At 55.5% G+C, this 20,724-nt stretch overlaps 1 protein-coding gene across 12 annotated transcripts in view; it reads left to right on the forward strand.

Annotated features, from left to right (window-relative positions):
- The window catches only part of RIPOR3 (RIPOR family member 3), a 75,585-nt gene that overhangs the window by 32,721 nt on the left and 22,140 nt on the right, over positions 1-20,724 (forward strand). For 5 of the 12 annotated variants that reach the window (XM_049698660.1, XM_049698654.1, XM_033411182.2 and 2 more), the window contains exons 2-4: positions 10,256-10,374; positions 17,052-17,198; positions 19,483-19,561. In XM_049698660.1, the coding sequence (XP_049554617.1) occupies positions 10,256-10,374; positions 17,052-17,198; positions 19,483-19,561 (345 nt within the window). The other 7 variants (XM_049698661.1, XM_049698662.1, XM_033411184.2 and 4 more) reach the window with 5 other exon arrangements.

Here is a 20,724-nt window from a genome sequence, read left to right on the forward strand (position 1 = left end):
CTTTTCCTGCCTTTTTGCCCCTCCTGGGAGGCATTGGAGCTGAGGCCAGGGTGCCTGGGACAGCCTCTGTCTTTCCCATCGGCACCAAGGGGAAAAGGACACTGCACGTCCGCACTGTCGAAAGAAAAACCAGAACGGCAAGCTGGCCTGACTTTTCTCTTGTAAATTGTTTACCTTGGGACAACCAGATGGCTCATCTCTTGTTGACCCCTTGACCATTTCTCGTGCTGTTAACAGCCTCTATTAGCAAACAGTCCCACTCCACTGGCCCACATGCCTGTGCAGGAGTCCCAGGGCCTGCTGGCTGCAGAGCCTCTGGCATACCAGGAGGTTGACTCAGCACTGCTGGGCTACAGATCTTCATCAGGGTTCAGGGTCTGGGTACTTCAGCTGTAAATGGAGTGAGGGTGGAAATGGGATGGATTATGTAAACGCTTTGCAATCCCTCCCACCCCCCAGCCCCTCGTCCCCCAACCCCCTGGCCCTGCCTTTACCATGACAAGACCTGGTTGTGATTAATGTTTGAGGGGTGAGAAGGGGGCTCTTGCCTTCCTGGGCAGTGGGCAGGGAGCACTCCGTCATCCCTGTCTGGGTTCCGTCCTTAGGCACCACCTCCTTCTGGACCTTGTGGGTGTGGTGCGGGGGTGAGATTTTAATATTAAGAGCTCCCAGAAGCCCCCAATCTGGGGTGGGGTGTAAGAAACAGATGGACATTTTTAGAAGCTCACTCCAGTTTTCAGGGCAAGTGGAGGCGGGGAGACCAGTGGAGACCCGAGAGGTGATGGGGCTTGGTCCTGGGGTAGGGGTGGAAAGAGGGGACAGATTCCGGGTGTTTCTGAGAAGCACGGTGCAGAGTGAAGTCTCTTGACCAAGGAGGAGGAGAGCGATGCCCTTGAGGGTCTTACAGCCCGGCTGCCAGCAAGACAAAATTCTCACCCAGGGAACTAGACTTCAGTGGTCCACAGATCTGAAACAATTTTAGAGGTGGAAAAAGCAGGTTCTAAACTCTAAAGCATAGCAGGAATGTTCACAGATCCAGACACGTAAATATTTGAAGCTTCTGTTACACACACTCACACGCACGCACGCACACCTCATTAAGAGCAAGGTAAAAGGTAAGTGAAGGGCTGGGAGAAAATTAAGAAAAGATCACCAATCCAGGATTTATAACTAGCCCCTAGAAATCAATGAGATCAAGGTGGATAACTGGGGACTTCCCCGGTGGTCCAGTGGTTAAAAACAGACTCTGCACTCCCAGTGCAGGGGGCCCGGGTTTAATCTCTGGACTGAGATCCCACATACCACGCAATGCAGACTACAGAAAAAAAAAACAAAAACTAGGTAACTGTACAAAGGAATATGAATTTGTAAGTTCCAGAAAGAAGGCTCTAAGGATAATGTACATATGGAAGCATGCATGAGCTCACTAGGAATCATGTCCAAACATAACTTCTACTTAGGAACCACTGAGTCCATTTTAGAGAACTGGAAGTTGAGGCCTGCGGTTGATAGCACAGGCCAGAAGCCAAAACTCAAATTCATTAGACCCCAAAACCAGAATGGGATGGAGTGAAACCTGCATCACTGCATTTCACTGAGGGTCAAATGAGCTGATTTGAGTCAAGTGCAAGGTCCGTCCTGGCTCTCTTAGCTCTTCCATCTTGGGGGGTCAGGCCCAGTGGACTTGGGAGTAGGGAAGGGGGAGATAAAACTGAGAAAGGGGGAGACAGGAAGGAAGGGTGAATCTGATTTGCATAATAAAGACTTGTGTGGGAGGGAGCTGGATAGAGAGCCGGAGGGCAGGGCAGGAGGTGGAAGGATTGCTCTAGAGGCAGACAGATTGGAGGCGGGGCTAGGAGAGGGCCAAGGGCAGGGCCACGTGATGACTTTCGTGCCATCCCCACCCCACCCCCCAGCACCTTGGCCATCCGGGGACAATTCCTGCATAAAAATATTAAATAGTATAGGATATTGTGACTAGTATAAAGATGGATGTATTATAAAATAAAATACATTCTATTAATATATATAAATAATATAATTTTACATTATATAATAAAACATTCTCTTTGACCTAAACTTTCATTTTGTAGTCTTCTGATTTTAAAAGTAATCCTCATGTTTTCATGGGGCCTGTGCACCGTGCCCACATCGCTGGTGGAGAAGTTGGCCCTAACTTGTTCCACAGACAGCAGGCAGGAACAGAATTCTTTCCCAGTCCTTTTGGCTGGTTTGGAGAGAGACTCCTGGGCTCTGATGTCCGCTGTGTGGCAGGGGGAAGGTCTGTGTCCCCAAGATTACGGAGAATTCCAGGCGGTTCATCCAGGGTGGACTGGTTGGCCCACGTGGCCAGCAGAGTTCTGCCTGCCTGGGTTTGAATCCAAACCCTGCCTGCGTTGAGCTGCCCCAAACCAGCGCGTGCGTTCATCGGCATCAGGGTCTTTGGGATTAAAAAGGTAGGTAGCCTTTGGGTCTCTTCTGGCCTCCAGGTAGGGGGTTACGATCAAGGCAGGTCTCACGCAGAACTCTGACGTTACAGCAAACACCCCCCAAAGAGGAGGTCAACCTCTACTCCAAGCTCAAGGCCTCACGCTCGGGCCTCCAGGCTTTCATCCATACCCTGGCGTGTGTGCGTGTGTGCACACGTGCGTGTGAAGGATGGGGGTGGCAGAGGCCCAGTGGAAGCTGTAGGCCCAGGGCCCCTTCTGAATATGTTGGGCTGCCGGGGGCCCCCAGGTTCCCACACCCTATTCATGTCAGGAGACGGAGCCTGAACAACATTCGTAGCCAACGGAATAGAGTATCTACAACACTACTCCTTTCACCTGTGAGAAATCGTTCCCGACACCCAGCACGCTAATTCACCAGCCCTCTTGTGCAGATCTGACAAGCTGCCTTTAACCTTTAACCTTTAACCCGGTCCTTCCCATCGGTCACCATTCTGCACCCCGCCCCCGCCCCCGGGGGACAGTACAGTGTCTGCAGACAGTCTTGGTTGTCACACTGGAGGGTGGAGAGCTCCTGGCATCAAGGGGTGGGAGGGTAGCTGCTAAATAAGCAGGACAACCTCCACAGTGAAGAAGGACCCCAAATGTCAGCAGTGCTGAGGTACAGACCCTCCCACAGCTGCTTCTGGAGTGGGGACCCACGTTAGCGTCCTCCACACAACACCTACTCACCCCTAGGATGTGGGCTAGGTCTACGCACACTTGGGCCACGCTGCCCGCACATAAGCATTTTAAGGTGAGTTATTGAAGACCTAGTGCTGCCACGTGTTACTTCAGGCCATTTCAGTTCTACCAGCCTCAGTTTCCCGGTCCGTAAAATGGGGGTGGTAACAGTGCCCACCTCAGAGGGGTGCTGTGGGGACATGCCCGATCCCTCCTGCCTGACCCCATTTTTATTGCTGATCCTAAGCAGACCCGAGTGAGAGTGGTGCTTCCAGAGGCTCAGCTTCGTCACCTCCCCCCATCTCTGGGCAGCTCCAGCTTCCTGTCTCCCCTCCCCACACCCACACACACTCCTTTGCCCGTGGCGGCCTCAGGAGGCTCCTTCCCCCAAGAGTTGCTGTCTCTTCCAGGTGACCCCTGGTCGACCCGCCAATGGGAGTGTGTCGGTGGTGGTCAGGGGCCATTTAAATTAGAACACTCTCTGGATATTTCACAGAAATTCATGAGTCATTTTTGCCTCATAAAACCCAGTGGAGTTAGCTGGGAGTGCAGATGATATCTGTGGACCTTTAAAAAATTTTTTTTCTTTTTTTTAAAGAGGCAGGTTTCTCCTTTGATCCCAGGTTCATCCTGAGAAGCAACGTTCTCTAGGTTGGAGGACACGCAGTCAGCTTGGTAGCTTGATTACTGTGCGACCGAGGACAGCTTAGTCAATCTCTCCATTTTCTTCGAATTAACGTTTTTTTCTTAATTTGAGGGAATACATGTCCATTGTAGCACATTCGTAAGGTACTGTTTCAAAAATAAAACACGCTGTATACAGTTCACATCTTGCTCTGGTTTAGTCACATCTTACCTCAAACATTTTCCCATGTCACTATTCCTCAAAATCATATTCCTAACGGCCGCACAAATTTCTTTTGTATGGGTTATCTCACCTGTCCCTTGCACTTGGCCATTTGTGGCTGCACCCTCCGTGTTCCCATCTGTGAAATGGGCACAGGTGTGCTGTGAAGTCCTATGAGAGGGCCTGCCCATCCTCTCCTGTGACTGGTCCTTGACGAGCCTACAGGCCAGAGTTGGTGCAGGACAGGAACTCCTCCCAGGCCTGCCCTGGGCAGGAAGAACACAGCGGGCTGTGGACTGCATGATACACCGAGGCAAGGGCCCTCTTGGATCCCGGATTCTGACTCCGTGCCTGGTCTTGAATCTGGCCGTCAGGAAGTTTCCATTTGCCCTGCAGCTGCGGGACAGTGGACTCTGGGGGCACAGTTGGGGCTCCCCAAGGAGCTGCTTGCTCTTCTCTTATACCAGAAGCCGGAGCCATCAGCCCATCTGTCTCTTTGAGGCCAGCTGGCCACCTGCAGAGACACACCTGGGGTCTCCAGGTGCCACTGGCTCCAGCTGCCACTTCCACGGTGGCCCCTGAGAGCTGGTGGCAGGACCCAGGAATGTGGGCTGCCAGGCAGGTGGGTGCCTACTTGCTCTATTTAAACCAAGTGTTCTTCAAATCCGTACTGTCTTCATTTAAACATGCTATTTAAAAAAACACTTTAAGTCATACAGAGCACAGCTTGCTCTAAATGGAAGGTTACCTTAAATGAAATTCAACAAAACAAAACAACCTGACTGCGTTCAAGCGCCTCCTCTGCCCACCCCTGGCTCTGTGCCCGGGCCAGCTCTGTGCTCTGTTGAACAGGAAGGGTGACAAGTGACAGAGAGTCGGGGAGCCAGGATGAAAAGACGACTAAAGACTAAAAGACTAAGAGAACCCTCCCACCGAGTGATGCCTGGAGGCCACTGGGCATCCCTCACTTGGCCCAGCGTGTGCTGTGCTTGAGGGAAGCCTGAGTTCTAGCCCAATCCTCCCATTTTACAGACTGGGAGACAGAGGTTCAGAGGGGTGGGAACTTGTTCTAGATCACATGCGGCTGGAACCGTATTCTCCTGTTTCCCCGGGCACGTCTTCCCGGCCCCATACAACCTGGCTCAGGAGGCGCCCAGCAGGGAGAGGGGAGCCCAAGCCGGCAGGCGTGGAAGCCGATGGAAGGCATCCATCCTGCGTGGGTCAGCTACGGGATTTTAAGTGGGCTCCAGCGGAGGAGCAGGGGACTGCGTTTTGGCAGGCACAGGGAGTTTGGATTCTTCTGACTCTTCCATTCACCTCTGGGTGAGCTGGGCAGGTCGTCTGGCCCCTCTGGGCTGGGTCTGGCCATCTGTAAGATGAGGGAGTTGGACTCCATCTGGTGCAGACAGTCTGGTTCCCAGAGAAGCCTTCCCAGGACGCCCTTCCCTCTTATGTATAAACTCACATTCCTCATCCTGGGCTATTCTGCCATTTCCTTTCGTGCTAAACCAAAGTGCTATTTTGGAAACTCCTATAAGCAAACTAATCCCTGGCTGGCATTTGAACGGATATAAAAGAGCCCTAAGTGAGGGACTCAGGCATAAACGCTGCCCAGCCCTGAGAGCCCACGCCGTTAAATTTAGAAGCATCGCTTCCAAATGAGGTGAAATTGCAGGTTCCCTGTGGCCGGTGGGCAGCTTTGGGCAGCACCGAGCAGGACAGATTTAGCAGAACAGGCTCCGGCTCCCTCTGGCTGCACCTTGGAGGAAGAGGCCCAGGACGGCCCCTTCAGTGTCTGGGGAGCAGCTGCTGGGTGAGGAGCCCCTTCAGCTGGCCCGCCTGCCCTGAGCTCCCCAGCTGGATCCAAGCATCAGATGCTGCCCGAGTGCCGGACAGAGGCAGTCTCGTCTGCCACCGAAGGTTTGGGACCCGCATGATTTCTGTGACTCTCTCCTCTGCCCAGGGGCCCAGTGAGGTCCCTGGCCTGCCTCTCATGCCCTGCAGAGTGCCAGCTGCCCAGGGCTGCCCGACCTGCCTACAGTCCAGCCGCTAAAGGGTAATGCCGGCAGGGGGAGGGGGAGGGGGGATGGTCTTGGGGGAGGAGTGGGGTCTCCAAGGTGCCCAGCCTCTGTTCTGAGTGGTCAGTGCCGCTGTTGTGTCAACAACTAAACATTAAGAGTATGACCCTTGGTGAAAGGTGACAAACATCCGTTGGGACTTGTCAGAAGCCCACTGAAGGCTCCTGGGATTCCAGGGGTCTCATCCCGGCCATCTCATGCCCAGTCCACCAGGGAGGGGATCATTTTGCAGCCCGCTGGGTGAGATCACAAGGGTCAACTTCAAAGGCTCAGCCCCACCGGGGATCGGCCAGGAGAGGTGCTGCTGGGATCTGACGCTGGTCCAAAGGGCCCTGGGCTCCCGCACCCTGAAGCCTGCAGGGGATGGGGCTCGATGTCTCTCAGCCGTCCCTAGGGCTACATTTCTAGCTTGGCAGGTCTGGGCCATGAACCTGCTTCCATTCTGGGGCCCCCTCCCTCCTGCTCAGGCTCACGGCAGCGGAGGGGGGGTAGTGTCCTCAGCACAGCCCCTGCGGAAGCAGGTGCATCCTAGCATGAAGTAGCTGGGCTTTGGAGCCCATCATGCCCAGGTTCAAATCCCAGCTCTGGCAGTTCCGACCTGTGTGACCTTGGTTGAGTCATTTCCCCTCCTCTCTGAGTCTCGGTTTCTTTATCTGCAAAATGGGAAGGATAATAATAATATTTGCCTCATATAGTGTTGGGAGTATTAAATGAGATTTTAAACCTTTAGAGCAGGTAGCAGAAGGAGTGCTGGCCACCCAGGGGTCATTCATCAATAGCTGCTGCTCTTGTAAATAATGTTTTAGTGGAACATATCCAGGCTCATTCATTTACACATTATCTGTGACTGCTTTTGCTCTAAAACGGTGGAGTTGAGTAGCTGTGACAAACACCATAAGGCCTGCAAAGCCCAAATAATTCGCTCTCTGGCCCATCACCGAAGTCATTTGTCCACCCCTGTCTTGGAGTCCAGCACATAGTGGGAGTTTTTATCTTTAACCTGTTCTTCCACTGACTGCGCCTTGGGCTGCACAGCCTGCTGAAGCGGGGGAAGCAGCCCCAGCCTTTCAATTCTTGTCCTCTGGTCCCATAAAGATGCGCTGTGACTCTTTCAGGCCCTGGAGAACGCCCCCAGCCCCACCTGCAGGGAACTCTCTGTCTAGTCGGGGAGGCAGACAAGTCACCATTCACCGTCCACTGTAAGTAAAGTGAGGCAGGGATTGGGGGGAGGTCCAGGAAGGCTTCCTGGGGGAGGTGACATCTGGGCTAGAAGAGGAGCTGGGAGGGTCTAGCCAGGAGGCCAATCCCCACGTGACAGCCAGACCTCACCCTGGAAAACGTGGCTCCCTGACCAGCCTCTTCACCTCTTAGAGGCTCTTTCCTCATGTGAAAAGTGGGGTCATTGCACCTCATGGCCCTGTTGGGAGTAATCAGTCTACAGCCAGGTGCTGGCACATTGCGTGGGTCTGCACTGAACCTTAGTTCTCCTCCTCCGTCCTCCTTTCCTAACGCTGGGCAGGCAGATGGTTGGGTTTGTTCTGGCAAACTGCATGCAGAGGAACTGTTTAGCGATCGTCTTTCTCCCTTATCTTGAAGTGGAGGACCTGGGGGAGGCTGGAAGAACGACCCAAAAGGCCTGGGAGGGAGGGTGGCGGGGAGGTGGAGGGAGAAGGTGGAGGGAGGGCGTTCCGGTCCCCAGCCCCCCGGGGCTGGCTCCAGAGTCCGCGTCCCACCCACTGACCTTGGGGATCTCCCTGCCTGCTCCCTCCTGTGCCCTTGCTCATCCTGGCTAGGATGGAGGGAGGGCATGTTTAGCAGTTTGAGAAGCTTCCAGTGCCACCCAGAGCCTGTGCTGATAGGGGTGGGGGCAGTGGTATGCTGACAAAAGTTTAACAACAGGCAGAAAAACAAACAAACAAAAACACCTCAAAACCTAATTTGTAGCACTTGCCCATTTCCACGCTGTACTTAATTCTGTCATGGCTGATTTCAAGCTACCAACATTCCTGAAAATTTCACCGTCGACTCTTGTGAGCTGGTCCAAGCTGGCAGCAGCACAGCCCAGGTAGGGACTGTGGGGGCGTGAGGGTCCTCCCGTGGGGCTGGGGCGAACCCCCAGAGTGCGGGATGCCTGCCCACGTACCTGAGAAGCGCTGGCTCGACATCAGTCGCACTCGGGTTCTCAGCCTGGCTCTGCTGCTTCCTAGCTGGGTCCCTGGGCTCGTCTTGTTACCTCTCTGAGCCTCAGTTTCCTCATCTGTTGAATTAGGTTCGCAACAGCTCCTACACCTCAGGGGGTTGTGCGGCTCTACTAAGATAATTTACATAAGGCGCGTAGTGGACAGCTGGCCTAATTATGAGCTCTCCACTGCCAGACTGCGTCAATTTCCCCATCCGTACACCAGGCTGCTGTTCACGGACCTATTGCACGGGACAGCCCCTGGCACTGGGGCTCCACTCAGTGGGTGCTCCGCAGACACTCGCCGCTTCCTCCGTCGGGGCCAGAGGTCGCTCCTCAGCTCATCTGCCCCAGCAGCTGGGGTCTCCAGGCTGGGGTCTTGGTCAGCCGATGGCACACAGACAACCAGCTCTTTCTGGTGTCTATTTCACATCATGTGCTGTCAGCACATTGTGTCCTTGGTCCTTTTCTGAATTTCCATTTTACAGATGTGATCACCGAGGCCCGGAGCCGGTGAGCGGCACAGCTGCAGCTGGGGTTTGAGCCCAGGTCTGGCTTTGTTGCTTCCAGAGCTCACCTATGCACAGCACGTGTGGGACTCTGGGCTGCGGGAGGTGTCGGAGGAGGAGGAAGCTTGTGGGGGGTCACGCAGATCTGCCAGGGGGTTCAGAGTGAGGGCTCTGGAGCTTGTGGTGGGAGCTGACTACAAACAAAATGCAGGATAGACACTGGATAGACGTGGCTGCAAAGGGAACGTTCTTCCAGGCAGAGGCCCCAGGGTGGGCAAAGGTGTGGAGTCTGGGCTCAGCCACTGGGCGGAGGGGATGTGGGAAGCAGGGGCCCTACCAAGCGGGAATAGGAGGGAGTTGGCGGAGCGGAGCTTTCTCAGGGCAGTGGGGTCGCCAGAATCCTTGCACCGACGCCACCCTGGCTGAGGGGTGAGGTATAAAACTGTAGCAGCAGAGATTTAGGTTAGATATGGGGGAGAACTTTCCTATTGTGTTGGAAGACACTGGACGATATTCCCAAACGATGTGGTGGCATTTTTCCAATCTCGAGATGGTTTGGAAAAACGTAAAGACAGCCAGGGTTCTAGGCTGGCCTCCCTGCAACCTGGGTCAGAGATGGGGTAATGGATCTGTGGCTTCTGGAAGCCTTTGATGCCAGCAGCCTGGCCTCATGTGAACTGGGCTGACTCACCCCCTGCTCAAAACCTCCCATGGCTCCCAGTTACCCTTAGCCAATTGCAAGGCCAAAGTCCTTCCTGGGGCCACCGAGGCCACCCTGACCTGTGCTCTGCTGGCCTCTCCAACCTCACCTGGAGCCACCCCCCACCCCCCTGGACTTCTTTCCATTGCTGGATTACACCTTGTCCTCTGCGCCTCCAGGCCTTTGCTCACGCCGTTCCCTCTGCTTCAGATACCTTTCCCTCCCCTCCCCTTCCCCTTCTTCCCTCCTCGCCTTTCCTTCTCAGCTCTCGGTCGCCTCCTCCATGGGTTGGTCTGGTACCCCCATCATTTCACTATGGACTCCCTACTGTAATGGTGGCCCGTCAGCCCCCTGCTGGACTTGGAGCCCTGGAGGGCGAGGGCTGGGCCTGCCTTACTCGGCGTCTGGCTCACAGGAGGTGCTCAGCGGGGGTTTGTGGAGGGGGGTCAGGGTTACTGGCAGAGAGGAGTAGCTGAGGGGAGGTGAGAGGAGCTGGTTCACGAGTTGCTGGGTGCCCCCTGCATCACACAGGCATCAAGGACCCAAGCACAGGGTGCAGAGACCTGGGTTCGAATCTTGCTCCTGCCCCCCCTCAAGCTCCCTGACCTCACTGAGCCTCAGTTTTCTCATCTGTGAGCTGGGGGCAGCTCCAGCCGCCCCCTCTCTGGGGCTGCTGTAGGGCCCTTGGGGGCCACGGTGGAGGGTAGCCAGCCTGCGGTCAGCACTCACCGGGTGCCAGTTCGAGGCTGACTGTCCTGCCCTCTCCCTGCAGGTGACAGCCATGTCGGTGAGGGTGCGGTTCCTGTCCTCTGGGGACACAGGGGCTGTGGGGGTCATGGGCCGGAGCGCCTCCTTTGCCGGCTTCAGCAGTGCCCAGAGCCGGAGGATCGCGTAAGTTCTGCCCGGGCTGTGTGTGGGAGGCTTGTTTGAGGGCCAGGGATCGGGGGGCCGGCGGGGGCATCCTCCTCCCACGCCAGTGACCCTGAGGCTCACTCTCATGCCAGGCCTGCAGCGCAGGGTAGTGTGTGTTTGTGTCTGCCTGTGTGTCTGTGTATGTCTGTGTCTGTGTGTCTGTGAGTGAGACGCTTGGTGTTGGGAGAAAGCTGTAATTTGCTTCAGATCTGAACAGGTGTCACCCTACGTGCTCCTGGCAGTTGATCCTGGAAGCTGATCTGCTTGAGTTTATCAGGCCCACTTGGCAGATCAGAAAACTGAGGCTCAGAGAGGCAGAGCTGCTCACCCAAGGTCACACAGCAAGACTGATTCAGAGTTGGAACTTAGTCTCCTAGGGGCCAGGTTAGGATGGAATGTTCTTCCTGTTTTTTGTTTTTTGTTTTTTTTTTGCGGTACACGGGCCTCTCACTGTTGTGGCCTTTCCCGTTGCGGAGCACAGCCTCCGGACGCGCAGGCTCAGCGGCCATGGTTCACAGGCCCAGCCGCTCCGCGGCATGTGGGATCCTCCCAGACCGGGGCAGGAACCCGCGTCCCCTGCATCGGCAGGCGGACTCTCAACAACTGCGCCACCAGGGAAGCCCTGTTCTTCCTGTTTGATAGAATGGGAAGTAGGGCCACCTGTGACCTGGGGCAAGTGACTTCACCTCTCTGAGTCTGGTTTCCTCATCTGCGAAATGGGGATCACAAATGTCCCTCCCTCATGGGCTTGTCATGAGGGTACAGTGAAGTGACACATGGTGAGCTGTCAGCACATGCTGGCACGCAGTAGGGGCTTGTGGGAAGTTTTCCAAGGAGGAGAGACAGGCAGAGACAGGCCTGGTTAGTACTGACCCTCCAGACGTGAGTTCACGGCTGATCTGCGATGTGTCTCCTCCCGCTGCAGGTAATGCCTGGGAGGAGGGTGCGTTTCTGCTCCTGGGGCCACAGCCCTGCCAGCTCAGGCGTGCCGGGCCCCTGGCTCCAGGAATCCTGAGGGCCCCAAACGGCTGCCAGTCTGAACAGCCGTGGTGGGCAGGCAGGGCCCTCAGCCAGAGCAGGGCGCAGAACCAAATCTCATCCTGGCGTTCCCCTACCTGAAACCCTCCGGAGGTTCCCGTCCCACTGAGAGCGCAATCCGGTCCCCACGCGGCAGGGTCTGGCTGGCCAGCCTCATCCTGAGCCCTGGGCTCTAGCCGCATTGGCCTCTCTGTCCTCCAGGCCTTTGCACAGGCCCTGCCCTCGTCCTGGAACCCTCCCCACTGCGCTTCACCTGGCCTGGTCCCGCTTAATCTCATCAGGCCTTGGCTTCAAAGCCACTTCCTGGGGGTTGGGGGTGCGGACCACCCGAGCCCGGCAGGCCCTCCTCGTGCTCTGTCCATAGGCTCCCCAGCTGCGCATTAGACCCACCTTCCCCTCCCCCCGCCCCACCCCCCATCACTGTGAGGCCGACCCTGCGGTCAGGCCCTCCCAGCTCACTCGCCTTGTCTCGGGGCAGCCCAGCTTCTCGGTTCTGAGGTGTGCCTGGGAGGAGTGGCATCTCAGGGCTGAAATCCTGGAAGCACCCCTAGGAGTCCCTAATTCTTTCCACAAGTATTTATGGAGCATTGGCTCCGGTCAGGCCTCGTCCTGGGCTGTGGAGACAGGCCCAGGCCCCGCCCTCCTTTCAGGACGGTGTGGGGGGTGGACGGACAATAAGCCAGTGATAGTCAAGACGGATGCAGCTGGTGGCAGGTGCCCTGAAGGGGTTAAAGCAGGGAGGCAGGAGGGCAGCAGGGGGCTTGGAGGAGGCCCCCAGTGAGGCATTTAAACGAAGGCAGAGAGAAGAGGAGCCCATCACGTGCAGACAGGGTGTGGGCGTGGGAAAGCCTTCCAGGCGGAGGGGACAGAGGTGCGAAGGCCCTGAGGTGGGAATGAGCTTTGAGGGACAGAAAGTGGGTGTGCGGCTGGCCTGTGGGACAGTGGTGTAAATGTCCTGGGGCTCCCCGTCCTGCCCCCATCCCCCAACCCTGCAGGGACTACTGGAGGATGTCTGGCTTGGACGGGTTCTGAGATTCCTGAGTGGCCTCCATCGGGCCTGGTTCTCTGTAGTTCCCTTGTCCAGGGGTGAGGAAGTAGCTGCCCGTGATGGCAGAGAAGCAGCACATCTGTTTTTAACTTCCTGTCTCTGTACATAACTTCTGTACATAACTGTACATAACTTCCTGTCTCTGTACATAACTTCTGTACATAACTGTACATAACTTCCTGTCTCTGTACAGCTCCCAGGGATCTGGACCCTGGCTCTGGGGCTGGACGGTCTGGATCGGGTTTCAGGTCTCACCTCTGGCCTTATTTCCCAAGTAATCCAACCAGGTTGAAACACGGCCACATTGCCAAGGTGCTCAGCAGCGGGGGCAGGTCAGGCAAAAATAACCTTAGACAGGAGAGCAGAAGAGCCTGGCTCCACTTAGATGTCCCCAGCCCTTACCCCTGCCCTGGCACCTGAAGCCCCTTTGCCTCTGGACAGCGTTGTTGTTTTCTTCTTTATTGTGTAATCAAAGAATTCACTTGGGGAAGTAATCTGGTGAGGAAATTTTACACTAAGGTTGAATGACTGCTATAACAAGGCCACATATAATAAATATATAATACTGTATTATAACATAAGGCCGTACATAATAAGGTGGGCAGATGAAGAAGAGAGCCAGGCCCTGACACTGTCCCATTCTGCCCTGACTGACAGGCACGGGCTGCTCTTAACCCCTTCCTGCCATCCCTCAGCCAGGTCTCCCCTCCCTCAGGCAGGGACCCGCTTGAGCCAGGAGACCCTGCAAGGTCCGCACCACCTGGGAATTCCTCCACAGGGACGGCTGGGAAGTGTAGGTGTGAAAACCAAGCAGCAGCCCTTGATTTTCAAGGAGAGGAGGCTAGAGAAAGGGGGCAGAGAGGAGGGCTAGACCTCAGAGACATGTATCAGGAGAAACAGGCTAGTACACGTGAAGCACCCAGAGCAGAGCTTGACCTTTGCGAGTGCCGTGCGCGTGTTTGTCATCATCCCTGGGCGTCTAGTACCACCAGATGCAGGAGGAAAGGTGCGCTTACACCCAGCTTTGAGTCCTCACCTGAAATGTGTCCAGTCGGTCCTCTTATTTATTGCCCCGCCCCCAGCCCCTCCTACCTCCGGATCCTGCACCTGCAGCAGCCGTGCACCGGGCCTCCGATAGTGTCTCCCAACGACACCAGGTAGAAGGGCTGGCCCAGCGGCCTCACGTGAGGGCTGGGGCCCGTGGGTCACACGTGCCCATCTGGAAGCTCGTCTGGCATGCCGGGGGATGTTTAATATTTACTGAGTCCTCCCAGAACTGCTGTGACATCCGCCCCTGGAGGTTGCTCCCTGCCCTGGCAGTTGTGGCACTGGGCCAGACATGAAACCTGATTTCGCCATCCAGAGACTGCACATACATCACTGTCCCTGGCGGGGCTGGCCACCACACCTGCTCTGTTGAACCTCAGACAAGAGCACTGGGTTCAGAGCTTCCCCAGGAGCCGGTGCTATCAGGCACAGCCACAGAGCGAGGGCGAGGAAGTTGCCAGGTAGATGGAAGTGGGATCCAGCCGAGGGCACGCATCTGCTGGGGACTGTGGGACTCTGGGAGCTGGCAGGTGAGCGGGGCTCCTGCAGCCCCACCTCCAAGCTGCTCACCCACCCCACCTGCCTGTCTGCCCACCTGCCGGGGATCCTAGCCTGTCTGAAACCCGCTTCTCTCGAGGCTGCAGCCCTGCCTGTCCCTGCCAGCCTGCAGATGGCAACTTTGTGGAGGGTGTGTTCCAAGAGGTGGCTGATGTGGCCTCCGGGAGGGTCGGGGAGGAGGGAGCACAGTCCCTGCCTGGGCTCTGCAAAGTGTCACTTGACATATAATATATGAATAACAGCAACGGCAGGTGCAGGGGTGAGCTTAGTCCCCAGGGCTGCGTGCACATTACCCAGACTCAAACATCGCCTGATTGGAGGAACCTTCCCTGTTCACCCTTTACGTTCATTATCCTGCCTTTGTTTTTATTCTTGGCACTAGGCACTATCTGATATATAATTTTTTTTTTTTTTTTTTTTGCGATACGCGGGCCTTCCACCGCTGCGGCCTCTCCCGTTGCGGAGCACAGGCTCCAGGCGCGCAGGTTCAGCAGCCATGGCTCATGGGCCCAGCCTCTCCGCGGCATGCGGGATCCTCCCGGACCGGGGCACGAACCCACGTCCCCTGCATCGGCAGGCGGACTCCAACCACTGCGCCACCAGGGAAGCCCTGATATATAATTTTTTAAATTGAAGTATAGTTGCTGTACAATATAACTGATATGTACTTTAAAAAATTACCTTATTAACTTCAGCACATATATAGCACTTACTCTTTCCTGGGAACTGCTTGAATCTCTTTACATTTATTAACTCATGTAACTCTCACAGCAACCCTTTCTCTGGTCCCCATTTTATGGATGAGAAAACCGAGGCACAGAGAGGTTCAATAACTTACACAAGGTCACACAGCTTATAACTGGGGGAGCCGGATAGAGACCCCAGCATGTGGTTCCGGAGTCTGTGCTTGCTACCACTTCCCACGGTCTCCCCAGCTGGCAGGGCAGCTCACGAGGGCAGGGGTTTTGTCTGTTTTGGTCACTGTTCTACCCCTGGCTCCTAGAATGGCATCTGGTGTATGACAGGAGCTCAGTAAATATTTGTTGAATGAATGACTATCTCATGACAACTCCGTGGGGCAGGCCCTCTTATTATCCTCCTTTTACAGATGAGGAGACTGAGGCTGCAGTAGATTAAATACCTGTGCCCTCTGGGGCTAGAATTTGGCCATGGGCGGCTGACCAGGAGCTTGTGTCCCGTGAGATGATAGGAGTTGCTAGCTTGGTGAGGCCCCTGAGGTTTCCAGGGCGGGGCTCCAGGTCCTTCCCTGATGCAGCACCCTTGGGACCCAGTTCTCAGCATTCCCGGGCAAGCCCTGGGATCTGTATTTCTGGTACGTTGGCCTGCAATGTGGCTGTGCGTCCATGTTTTGGGGAACCACGGGGTTTGGGGCTTGATGCCCGACAGCAGGGGTGGACAGGACAGCTCTGCTGAGTCAACCACAGGACCCTGTGACCGTGTGTGGAATGTGCAGCGTCTGGTTGGCTTGGAAGTACAGCCCAGCCACCTGCCAGGCCTCTTGGGGACCAGGGCTTGGCGATGGCCCAGTGGCCCTTCTCCCAGGCCTGGCGAAGGAGCTGGAGCTGTGTCCACTTGCCCCCTGCCCAGCTCTCCAGACCACAAGCCCCCCACCCCTCCCCGCAGACTGTGAACCCTTGAAGGTGGGACTCTGGCCCTTTGGCTCCCATCATGTTGCGTGACTCAGAGAAAGCCCCGTTCTGTGGGTGTTTGAATGAATGAATGAGCCTGTGCCCTTGATTTTAGACCCTAAAAGGGCAGCAGACTGTGAAGGGCATCCAGGGACACTCGGAGCTGGGTTTCTAGCAGGAGGATGTCTCCCGAGTGAAGCAGAAATGCTGAACCCCTGAGAAAGTGGTCCTCCTACTGTGGTCTGAGGACCAACAATAGTGTAGAGACAATGGACCGTCTGCTCCATAGGCTGTCCAGGGCCTGTTCCTTCTCTCTTGTTGCTTGGCCATGCCTGTGGGGGGCCCCAGTGCACATGGTTGAAGCTGGCTCTTCAGTGCATCCGAGGAAGATGAGGAAGGAAGGGGGAGAAGTTCTCTTCCAAGGAAGTGGAATATGTTGACTAACCCAGTACTGGGACATGGGTTTGCCTCAGAATGCCCATGGATGCATGGGTGTGTGCGTGTGTGCATGTGGGCGTGTGGGTGTGTGCGTGTGTGCGTGTGCGTGTGTGTGTGCGTGTATGGTGATTTGTCAGGCTACCTCCCTCCAAACTATATGTATAAAGAGCAGGGTTGGGGAGATGTCCCTGAGGGAAATTGAGGTGCTATTAACAGAGGGAGGGGAATGGATGTGGGGCAGGCAAAGCCAACAGGTACCCAACCCATGGGTATACCACTGGACTATGATTTGGCCTCCCACGTTGCTTTGCCTGCACAGAGCTTGATGAAGAGCACAGACAGCATTGGCATTTGGGCTGCTTGATTGTATTTCTCACTGTGAGTTAATTTCTCACATCAGGTTAGTGTTATTATTCTTTTTTTAATTTATTTTTTATTTATTTATTTTTTTGGTGGTACGTGGGCCTCTCACTGTTGTGGCCTCTCCTGTTGTGGAGCACAGGCTCCGGACGCACAGGCTCAGCGGCCATGGCTCACGGGCCCAGCCGCTCCGCGGCATGTGGGATCTTCCCGGACCGGGGCACGAACCCGTGTCCCCTGCATCAGCAGGCGGACTCTCAACCACTGCACCACCAGGGAAGCCCCTATTATTCTTTTAATCCTCAAATCCAAGCCCTCATTTGACAGATGAGAAAACTGAGGCCCAGAGAGTCTTGGCAGCTTTCCTGAGGCCACGCCGCTTGGTGGCAGTGGGGTGAGACTCAGCCAGGTCTGCTGACTGCCTGGGGCTCTGGCCACTGTTCCCAAAGTGCCTGCCCCTGAGAAGGGCTTGGTCCAGACCCCTGCTCTGACCACGCCCCCCCCATCCCTTCTCACAGAAAGTCCGTCCACAGGAACTCAGTGAGGTCTCGAATGCCTGTGAAATCCTCCAAGATGTATGGCACGCTGCGGAAGGGGTCTGTCTGCTCGGATCCCAAGCCACAGCAGGTGAAGAAGATCTTTGAAGCACTGAAGAGAGGCCTCAAGTAAGGATGGCTATTCGTGGCCTTTAACAAGTGCATTCTTTGTCCTCGTCTGCTTGGTCCTCTCTGCCTCTTCCTGGGGAACGTGGGTGGGTCTCTTCTGTAAGAGGCCACAGAGGGAGCTCCTGGTTATCTGTTTAGTCAACAAGCATGTCCTGGGTGCAGCCATGTGCTTGGCCCTGTCCTTGGGCACCGGGGACACAGTGAATACGGCAGGGGGACCCTGGTCTCATGGAGCTCACGGCGTGGAGGGGGAGACGGTGATAAAAAGTAACGGGATAAATACCGTAACTTCCACGAGCCCAGAGGGCAGTGAGGGAGGTGATGGAGAGACAGCATGTGGAAGGCCTGTCACACAGGGCTGCCCGGAGAGCTTCACTGAGGAGGTCCTGATGGTTTCCGAGAAGGAGCCATCGTGCCGGCCTCTGGGGGACAAGCATCTTGGGCAGAGGGAACGGCACGGGCAAAGGCCCTGCAGTAGGAGCTTGCACAACAGCTGGAGGTCAGGGAGGCTGGATTCAAGTGAGGAAGAGACTGATTAACTGAGCAGAGGTGGGAACAGGAAGATTCAGTCACTTATTCCCCATATTTTTATTGAGGGCTTATCAAGTGCCAGGCGCAGGGTACGGGAATGAACAAAACACAAAAACCCCTGCCCCCGCGGAGCTGACATCCCAGTGGGGGACACACAGACCATAAACAATATGGAAAAGTAGAATAGAGAGTATGTCAGAGGGTGGTAGCTCCTATGGAGGAAAACAATCAGGGTAGAAGGTGTGCGGTTGATTTTAAATAAGGTGTTCAAGGAAGGGCTCACTAAGAAGGCGACATCTGAGCAAAAACCTGAAGAGGTGAGCCCTGCAGATGATGGGAGAACATTTCAAGCCAAAGGAGCCACTTGTGCAAAGACCCTGGGGCAGGAGCATGATCGGCCCATTAGGGGCACAGTGGTCGGGTCAGCATGGGAGCTGAGGTGGGGGGAGGGGTATTCGCACATTTGCCGAATGGAAGGCTTTTCCTTCTTCCTGGGATGCCCTGTCCTGCTCTCCACCTCTTGTGACCCTGCTCTTCATCCCTCACTAATTAATAATAATAATAATAATAATAATAATAATAATAATAATAATAATAACAGCGGCAGCAGCTCTATGACTTGTTTGGTGCTTCATATATATCGTGTCCCTGATGCCGTGAGAGACTCTCTCAGCCTCCTTTTCCAGGCGAGAAACTGAGTCCCAAAGATGGGAGGCATCTTGTCCAGGATCCCACAGCCAGGAAGCAGAGAGTGGGGCTCCAGGGCCAAGGCTGCCTGCCCCACTGTCCCCTGGGCTTAGGGTAAATGTCACCTCCCTCCGTGCCGGTGCCTGGCTCCCTACGCAGGGGTCATCCCACAGTGCGCCCAGCGCTGGTGCTGCGTGGGAGCCGGGGATGTGCCCAGAGGGTGGAGGCCTATCTCCAAGGTGCCGCTCTCCCAGGAAAGCTTCTGGTGATTCCTGTGAGGACCGCACATTTGAGACGTGTCTGGGGTCAAGGGCATCTCCTTCTTCCTGGGGAGCCCAACCCCTGAGGGAGCTGTGGTCTGGCAGAAGGTAGTGTAAGTGGGCCCAGGGAGGGTGAGTCACCTTCCTGGGGTAAGCCAGCAAATCTACAATGGAGCAGGACGGGGCCCCCACCTGGCCCCCAAGTCCAGACCTCAGGTTTCATGTCCGAGTCTTTTTGGCGGAAAACACAACATGAAAAGTCCCCTCGGGCCCACGGCTTTTTCTGTGCCTTCCAGTGTGGGTTTGTCAGGCCCCTTTCTGGGCCTGGGCATCCAGACAGCAGGACGGCCTGCCTTTGGCTGCGAGGGAGGTGTGCTCTCTGTAACCTCCCCACGGGCTGGGGTGAAGATACTGGACTCTGGAGGCCACTGCCTGGTTTCAGACCTGGGTTCAGCCTCTTCCCTGCTGTGACCCTGCACTGAGTTGCTTCAGGGTCAGTTTGCCCATCTCTAAAATGGGTATAATAACAGTAGCTCCTGTTTGCAGGGCTGTTTGGGGAATTACCTAAGGGATTCCCCATTTTGTACAGCGCTGGGCCCACAGCCCTGGGTGTGTGGGATGTGGAGGCTGGGCGAGCTGGGACTGGGCTTCCTGGGGGTGGGCTGAGTCTGCCCTCTGACCCCTGAGCCTGCTGACCACCCCCTGCTGGTGGCCGTGGCTGCCTCCTCCCTGGAACTCTGCTCATCTGCCTGTTTCTTTCCTTTCTCTGCTCCTTTTCCAACTCCTTTTCCTTGTTCTCCTCACAGGGAGTATCTGTGCGTCCAGCAGGCCGAGCTGGATTACCTGTCAGGACGCCACAAGGACACCCGCAGGAATTCCAGGCTGGTGAGACCCCTCCCGGGCCCTTCCCAGGCGAGCAGCCTTGGTCAGGGTTCCAAGATGGACCCTCTTTACCCCCGTTGCCTGCATCACGGGTGTGAATCTCAGTCTCGGAACTCAGAGGCCTAAGGAGTGGGCTTTATTTTTGGACCCGGATGAATTTAACCTCGCAGACTGGTGGGAAGCTCCCGGCAGCCCCCCGCCCTCACATGGTGCAGCAGTTCACACGTCTTTGGGCCACCTCCCTTTAGTTCTAGAAGTAACTGTAAGGTAGGCGGGTGTGCAGAGGGGTGTCTACGTTAGATGGCCCTATTCTGTAGCGCTTGGCCATCTGGGCCCCCTGCAATCAGGGTGGCTTACATGATGGCAGGAAATTGGATCAGGCATTGAATCCAGGGTGTGTCACTGTGCCAGTGGCCCTGACACCGTCCGTCCTTGATCATCCCTGCGTGTTCCCACAACGTCCAGCGGCTCTGCAGTTTTGCTCTCATCCGAGTGGCATCTTTGAGGCTGCCCTGGGGCCTGTCTAGCCCAGGATTCACCTGCTCTGGGCTTCTGCCACCCCCTTAGCAAAGCCAGATTTAGAAGAAACAAAACAAACGCCACAAAAAACCAATACCAAAAACAAACCCAAAAAATAGGATGCCCAGTTAAATTTGATTTTCAGATAACAAATCATTTTTCAGTATGTCCCATGCAATCTTCAGGACACAGTTATACTAAAAAAAAAAAAAGTATTCATTGTTTATTGGAAATTTAAATGTGACTGGGGGTCTTGTATTTTTTTCTTTGGCCACGCTGTGCAGCATGCGGGATCTTAGTTCCCTGACCAGGGATTGAACCCGTGCCCCCTGTAGTGGAAGCGTGGAGTCCTAACTACTGGACCACCAGGGAATTCCCTGGGTATCTTGCATTTTATCTGCTGGCACTGCCAGGACCCCACTGCTGGGTGCCTGCATCTCTCCAGTGGGGAGGCTTTCTTTTGCATCTTGGGGAGTCCCTCCCAGCCCCTCTTCTCTATCCGGCTGCTGCCTTGTGAAAACCCCTCCTGTCCTTAATGAGAACTTCTGGAAGCAGAAACCAGGAGGCCTTGATGTCTATGGTTTTCTCTAGCTCATTCCAGCCCTGCTCCTCCAAGGGCCAATGCAGAGAGCGGGCCACCGGCTTGA

This window comes from Orcinus orca, chromosome 16 (assembly GCF_937001465.1).
Source record: "Orcinus orca chromosome 16, mOrcOrc1.1, whole genome shotgun sequence".
Taxonomy (NCBI): Eukaryota; Metazoa; Chordata; class Mammalia; order Artiodactyla; family Delphinidae; genus Orcinus; species Orcinus orca.